The sequence below is a fragment of the Protomyctophum parallelum genome (assembly GCF_964188405.1).
Source record: "Protomyctophum parallelum genome assembly, chromosome: 13".
In the NCBI taxonomy this organism is placed as follows: Eukaryota; Metazoa; Chordata; class Actinopteri; order Myctophiformes; family Myctophidae; genus Protomyctophum; species Protomyctophum parallelum.
In genome coordinates this window covers 20637486-20645463 of record NC_139708.1, presented here as the reverse complement: position 1 = coordinate 20645463, position 7978 = coordinate 20637486, and the positions used below count along the sequence as shown (strand labels likewise).

At 41.9% G+C, this 7978-nt stretch overlaps 1 protein-coding gene across 7 annotated transcripts in view; it reads left to right on the top strand.

Annotated features, from left to right (window-relative positions):
* Window positions 1-1775: 1775 nt before the first annotated feature.
* gpatch8 (G patch domain containing 8) overlaps window positions 1776-7978 on the top strand; it is a 34492-nt gene continuing 28289 nt past the window's right edge. For 6 of the 7 annotated variants that reach the window (XM_083780426.1, XM_083780425.1, XM_083780428.1 and 3 more), the window contains exon 1: window positions 1846-1910. Coding sequence is in view for 1 of the 7 variants with exons in the window: in XM_083780422.1 (XP_083636548.1) it covers window positions 1866-1910 (45 nt within the window). In the remaining 6 variants the exon portion in view is untranslated. Of the gene's footprint in view, window positions 1911-7978 lie in introns of all 7 variants that reach the window. The other variant, XM_083780422.1, reaches the window with a different exon arrangement.

The following is a 7978-nucleotide window of genomic DNA, read 5'->3' as shown; positions in this document are numbered from 1 at the left end:
CGAGAAATGTAACCGTTTGTCGCAAAAACATGAATTTCGGGGGTTAAATCCCCTCCGAATTACTTACGCATGATCTAAGGCGTGACTTGAAATTGTAATTGGCTGGCAATACTAGTGGGAGGGGCATATGTAAGACACGGCAACCACACTCTGCAATTTTTTTAAATTGCGAATTTTCTAGTTCCATTCTGTGAATGTAGTAGGCTACATAGCAACGTACGGTTGCAATTATTTAATAGATCGATAGATAGATACTAGATAGAATATACAATTATCTACAGTGTTAATACTTTTAATTGGTTTGCATGAATTCACTTGACAACGCACGCACGCACGCACGCACGCACGCACACACACACACACACACACACACACACACACACACACACACACACACACACACACACACACACACACACACACACACAAGGCAGAAGTGAGAAGTGACATTTACCCGTTGGCCTCCAGTCCTGACAGATGGATTTCATTTTTCAGGCCTGTTTTGAAGGAAGCCAGTGGCAGTGATCCACATTTTTGTTAGGGGTTCCACACGTTGGTGGCAGTGCAATATAGAAAGAGAATTGCTTGTTTGTTCTATAGGTGGTTGGAAAAGTGGAACCATATTGTTGTAGCTCACTGTGTCTGTGGGTGTCAGATATGAGGGCATGAAGAGTCCTGAAGAGTCTTGACTCCTGAGAGCACTTTTGTTGAGGGACATTCTGCCCCAAAATCTTGTTCTTTGATTTACTTTTTTGATCACCTTTGATGCCACGCTTTGACCCGTAAGTTTGTTGTCAAGAATGCAGCCCAAATATGGTAGCCTTTTCTTTGCTTGAGATTCAACTCGGGGCGACTGTGGCTCAAGAGGTATAGCAGGTCGTCCAATGATCCATGGGTCGGCGGTTCGAATCCCGGCTCCTCCTGTCTACATGTCAAAGTGTCCTTGGGCAAGACACTGAACCCCAAATTGCTCCCGATGTGCTGGTTGGTGCCTTGCATGGCTTCCGCCGCAATCTGTGTATGAATGTGTGTGTGTGTGAATGGATGAATTCCTGTTCTGTTCTTTGACTATATAGAAGTGTCTATTTGTACGTCTCTAAATGTTTTGATGAATTGAACAAGGCGGACCCTCTAATGTAAACAAGTGTAATGCTTTATTGGGTCGTCCACTCACAGTTAACAGTCTTTGTATTGAGTTGTGCTTGAAATGTACTGTAATTTAACTGTTCCATAAATCGCATTGGACAAAAACTCCTTTGGACCCTCAAACTGTCTGCAATATCTAAAGTCACCACACCAACTTTGATGAGGCAGTATTGCATCGTTTAAAAAATATATGGTTTTATTAATTTCCTTAAAAACGTATATTTTTCATTTCCTGATAAATGAACATTTTGGAGTTATGAGGTATCCTCCGGACAGCAGAGATGTTTCTCTGCGGACCCCCATCTGAAAACATTCTGCCAGGGACCCCTAAGGGACCTGGGGGCACCGAGGCTAACCTGGGGGGGGGGGGGGGGGGGGTAGCCTATCTACAATGCAACGCGACGCGTTGTGAGCTTGTAGATCGGCTATTTTCAAGTGGCCTATGTACAGTGTACAGTGTACATTATACATACTGATTGATGATGACAGATTACATTAAAAAAAGGTAGGGCGAAGGGTTCGCTTCTTGTTTTCATAGACCTTGTTGCTTGTTTCTTTCGCCAAAGCTGGCAACACGGGGTTTTGGTCATGCGCGCCGCACATCATTCATTGGAGAAGCAGCTCGCTGTGGAGGATGTTGTTCGTGTAGAGATCCGTAACAAGCAGAGCTGAACGAGAGACGACAGACAGACAGAAGCTGCTGCTGCTGCGTTCAGAAAATGGCTGACAGGTTTTCTAGGTTCAACGAAGACCGTGATTTCCAGGTAATGTTTTCGAGGCGTATGTATTTTCGATGGAAAAACTGCCCCTTGAAGGAGTATTTAAAACGAGGGGTTTAATTGAGCTGCCTGCGCACAATAACGCAGTTGGATACTAGTGCTGCAGCAGCTCACTGGCTAGCACTGCAAGCTAACGAGGCTAGCAGTGCACTGACTGCGTCTGTTTTCCAGTTTCCACTTCCCTTAATTCTCCAAGAATGGCTTTAAAAATTAGTCTAAAAATGATGTTGAGCCCGAAAGCTGCTTGCTGTTATTGAACGCGGCGGGTTCGGTTGACTGTTGACGTAGCATTCCTGGGGTTGTCCTAAAACAAATCTAAACATAACTAGGTCGTTAGTGACCTTGGGAACATTTTGGTTGTTTATGGGCATTAGCCGACGATGAGTTAGCTGCTAGCTACAGTAGCTGTCTGTTTGGGTTCACGGTGGCTCTTGTCTATTGTGACTGATCATTGTCAGTGATTGGTAGCATTGATCTGTCATGTTACGTATATTCCACAGTGAGGATACCTGTGTAACTGCAAGAGTTCTAGTGTTACGATTTCTATTGGTAGTGTCGCTTTCCCTAGCTACTGCTAGCACTCAAATGAGCTCACTATTTTGAGTTTTGGCCGTGGTGGTGTGATCGTCCTGTGCCTGTTTGCACTGCTGCAGCATCCATGCTTTCGGTTGGGTTATTGTTTTTTTTAAAGTAGTGCTGTTGTAATTCAATGGAATTATGGAAGTCAACCAACCCACTGATGGAACGTACACAGTCAAATATTCGGATACATTAACTCTGATATTATTTATAAATGCATTTTGTACCCACAGCTGCAAATGGATAAAATAACACTTTGATTTGACTATGTAGGCCACATTATACAGCTAGGTGTGGATGGTCACAGATTGTCCAAATCGTGTCTTTCTCTCTGGAGAGTAAAGTATCAAGTCACTATTATGTACTGTACATATAAATACGTACGTTTTCCACAGTATTTTTTATGAGAGGACATCCATTATAAAGCTAAGACTTAACACATTACTTAGCTTTTAGCACATTACGACCAGATCGTGTAAAAACGTTCAGTACAGACAGATGTAGGTTATTTTGAGTCTTTGCAGATGGCCTTTCAACCAGCAATAAAATAACTATACCTGTACAACACTGGATGGATATGCATGGCAAAACCACAAAAAGCTTAATTTCCCCCTGACTGAGCAATTTGCTAACCGGTAGCAACTTTTAGCATGTCAAGCAACGTGTGTGTGTGTGTAAACGGACTCTAAACCTACAGTAGCAGAGCATCACATACATTAGATAATATCGAGCATATGTATGGCAGGGTTTATGAACAAGAACAGTGAATGTCGCTGTGTTTGTCAATCACATTCAGTATCTGATGAGTCGTTTTAGAAGTTGTTTGGCCTATGAGATGGATCATAACTTTAGTTGTTGATTTCATTGAGAGTGATCATGAAGCCAGGCTCCCGTACTTTATAATAGTGTCCCCAGGGCTTAAAGATGATTTATTGTCTTATACCACCTCTTGAATTTGTATACAAAAGTTGACATTTCTCGTGACGTTATAACTAGTCTTTTAGTGCTAATTCAACTTGGCCAAGCCATAGTCAGATTGTAGAAAAGCAATGGCAACGTTGTGATATGATTGTGAGTGACTGGTGAGCATTATGAGACGCTTAAAGTAGCTAGTATCTGTTTTTGAGATGGAGGAATAGTGTCTTCACACCGACCCCTTGTATTACTGTAGGGATTTTATTATCTAAAATGGGACCTTGGCCTTTGAGAGTTTTCTCTGTTGTGGTGTGAATGAGTGTGTTCAGTATGAGCACAGCACAGTAGTGCTCTGTGTGGGAGATCTTCTCTGGAGGCACTCAGATGCTCAGTATTCAGAGTGGTTCCCTACTCGGTTAAATGTGCTGGAGCCCGGCAGCCCGCTGCCAAGCAACACTGCAACGAGAATACCAGGCCCACACATGAACTGGAGCTGAGACATGGTTACAACTTACAACACCACCTCTCTACCAGTCTTGTCCAGCTATTTAACTTTCAATGTTCAGACACTTCCTTCTAGCATATTTGTCAGGTGATCTTCAGAGATTCTTAAAGAGAGCCAGCAGGCTGCCGTTTCTATTGGCAATTTATTTTCCAAATTGTTTTTTTCTACTGGGGCACGGCACTTGCCTCCTAATGTGGCCTTGCCTTGCACAAAGTCAAGCATCCACTTAAAATTTGCTGGGCAAATGGAAATTCACTATTACCCCTGTTGTTATACAGTATATGTCAGTGGACCGCCTCAAGATCATTTTAATTTCTCCACTAGGCTTTCCTGTTCTAGGAGAGAGATTGAAAGGGCCACTGGTAGCAAAAACATGAGGTCATTGTAGTGGGCGAGGGCCTTATGCTGATGGCACATTAAGCAGTCTGAGCAGAGAGTCGGCAGCAGTAGGAGGAGAGAGCCATCGATTTGGTCATAAATAACCGCTGCACTCCCCCACAACACCCCTTAACCTCTCCTCAGGATCCTCTGCATCCCTCATTCTGTTGCAGGTTTCTGCTCCATCAGAATTTATCGCTGTCAAAGTGGGATCACATAACACCTCATTTGTAGGCTGTTCTGTTGCAGCTGGTTCTTATCAGCGCAACGCCAGATTGGACAAAAGGCTGTAGTAGGCTGAAACACAGTCCTTGTTTGCATTATCTTTACATAGAGGCGTGTATTTCCACAGTCGTTAAGGAAAGGCAAATGTTGGGTGGGGTTACTTCAATCTAAGGAGGCCCACATTAGAAGGTTAGATTTAACGGGCATCCTGTGCCACAAGTCAAGCTGAGAGAAAGTTGATTCTTAGGTTAAGTTAATTTGCCTCAATAAAGAAACCATTTGGTGTTTATTCTCAGGGACTGTTGAATAATGGCCTGGGCACAGGTGAGTGATCTTTATTTTACTGCACTGCAGTCCATTGGTTCCTGGTTTTAATCACGTATGCCCTATTTTCTACAAAAATGTTCTACTAAAACAATTCTGACATTCTCGAACGACTTTTCCTTTTTTTTTCATAATTTTTATATTTTTGTTGCTGCGCAGCAGTTGAGGAGAACGCAACTATGCATTCCTTTAAGCAACACAACTTCTGCAGCTGCATCCATATGTTTAGAATTTGCATCAATGATCAAATCCCAATAATAAAAAATGAACTTTATTTTGTAAACAACGAAACTGAAGGAGCAGCGGCGCTATCGGCTAGTAGTCCCAACTCTCAAGTGTCTGCAGCCTGTCACGATCCCCGTAATGAACTGATACACACGTTGTTCCGTATTTTAATGTCGGGTCGGAGAATAAATACAGTATGAATGACGGCGGTATTTATTTGACAACTCTGTCCTGCTTTCTTCTTCACGAGAAGAGCGCTCACCGCTCAGAACAGAGCGGACCTGTGGCTGTCAGTTTACTTTACGGCTAGATGTGTAGATGAGATGTGAACCTGGGTCTGGGAAGCTCAGAGCTGCAGCCATTGGCTCATGATACGAGCACACGACCAATGGGACAGATCATTCAGTGTTGCTAAGATACCACCCCCCCCCACACACACCCTTGGACGATGGGGTCCACAGCGCTCTGCTCAAAGTTAACTTGCATGTGACGAGCGGCACTGACAGGCGCAGCACAGCAGTGTCACACAGACAAACGTACCTCTCCCATTTGGAAAACATTTGAAACAGAAACATTTATAACATTTTACATTACAAAAAAAAAAAAAAATACAAATAAAAACGATTTTTCGACGTTTTGAGTCGCGGGAGGCATGAGTCGATAATCGAGTCGATTTTCAACATTTTTCAACATCCCTAATATATATATATATATATATATATTCATTCTACGCCGGGTGTTCTGGGTGCAATCAGGGACACGCATTGACATATTGCTGGGCTGGCCTGGCCTGGCTTGGAATCATACCTTGGGACAACCATGGGCTCTGGCTCCCCAGGCGGCTCACTAACCACTCAGCTTACGACGTAGTTAGTTACGTAGTTAGTTTCTCTTCTGAGACATAGTAGTGTGTGGTTGACAACATTGCTCACCTTGTGTCATGTCCAGGGCAGCAACTTGCATGTAAATGGGTGTTTTGTTTAGCTTTAACTCTGCCCTAAAATTGGATTACAACAAATAATGTGATAGTCTTGTGCTAGCTCACTATAGGCCTTTATTACAATTGAATGTCCAATGGGTTTATAAAGTTGAACAGAACATTGTTGAAACTGCTCAGGAATGCTCTCTTGTTGTGTATCACACAATCTTTACTTGTTAACAGGATATTCCTGTATATACCGCAAGACCCTGAACCCTAGCAATGATGTCACCACAACACAAGGAGTCAGACATGCATAATTTAGATTTTTACATGGCATCAGAGTGAAAATAGACAAGAGGTTTTCTTCCAGAATATTTAAATGTATAAATGTTTATATTTGTCATACCGTGCATTCATGTTCGTAGTATTTTTTAGCGACACCTCGTAGCTCCGTTGTCATTGTATACAGACTGAATGCGCAAAAGGGAATGCTGCTGCAGGGTGACGGTCCTAGCTACACAACATGTCGTCAAAAGCTAAATGCATAAATACATTTTTCGGTAGATATCCAGTATTGCCTACCACATTTTGGGTACATATCAACTGCCTGCCACATTTTGGGGAGCAGCAAACAAAATCTAATAAAAAAACCTCTAAATATGAAAGATGATGCAACAAAATAGTCTACTCTAAATAGTAAATGCCTTGTACCCACTGTACCCTGCAGTAGTCTTTCGGTGTCAGCTTTTCACACCTTCCATTCCAACCGACTGATCTCTCAACTTTCTGACATAGTCTGTTTGATGGCGAGCTACCGTAACAGCACAGATGCATGCAGGCAGAGAAAGGTGAAAAAAAAATATATTGGGATAGGATTGTGGGATTGAAGTAGTGCTGCACGATTCTTGCTCAAATGTGAATCTCGATTTTTCTCCACAAGAATTGAGATCACTATTCTCATTTATTTTTTCATGAACATATTTATTGTATTTAGTCTTTAGTTGTTGAACAATGAACATTACTACATTCAAAATGTGGCACCTGGATACTGTGGCTTTAAACTGGCAACATCAAAGCAAAAACAACATCAAATTAAAAAACATTTGACAGCCAACTAACTAGTGCTGCATGATCTTTGCTCAAATTAGATAGCATAGGTGTCTGAATCTAGATCTTTATTTCGATTAATTGTGCAGCACTGGATTGAAGGGAGCAGAGCAAGCACAGAGATCGTAACGTTGATCTCCTCGACTATATGCAAATGAGCACATTTAGCTGAGTGGTGGCCATTTGGATTGTTGGATGTAATGGGGTTTGCAACCGTGTAGAAACCGTTTAGTCAGACACATGACACCACTTGAGTTTGACAGAAAGGAGATGAAGATTATGGATCTTATTCATGGATGATAAATGGCAGCTGAAAGTCATTTACTGTACGTTTCTGTGAGCTGTGTGCATTAAGTAGCTAAACTGTAGTCCAGGCTTATTATGAAATTTCATGCCCACGATAATTGCCTGCCACCAGGTACCCATCTGGCAAAAAGTAATCTCCTAATATGACAAGCACCAATAATTGAATCTAATTGGTAGGGAGGAAAATAAAATAATAAAGGTGTGATTGTTTGTTCTAGGTCAGTGGTTTTCAGTGAAAACCAAAGCGGTGAAAACTTTTCACACCTTTTCATAATCAAGGCCACGAACCACCATTTGATGAGATTTTGCCTCTCAAAACAGAATATTTTGCTGTCATTGGATAAGATTTTGTCCACAATTCCATGCTGTATTGATGTTGGTACCATTAGGAGAGGTTGCCGGTAAACGTTGATCAAAATAACAATTATTTTAAAATTAAGTACCAGTAATGCAGATGTTTAACAATAATATAACTCTTGAGAGCGTAAAACGCAAGGAGATGCATATATACATGGCATATGACACTCTCAAGAGTTAAACATCTGCAAGGGTCCATTTGGTTACCAA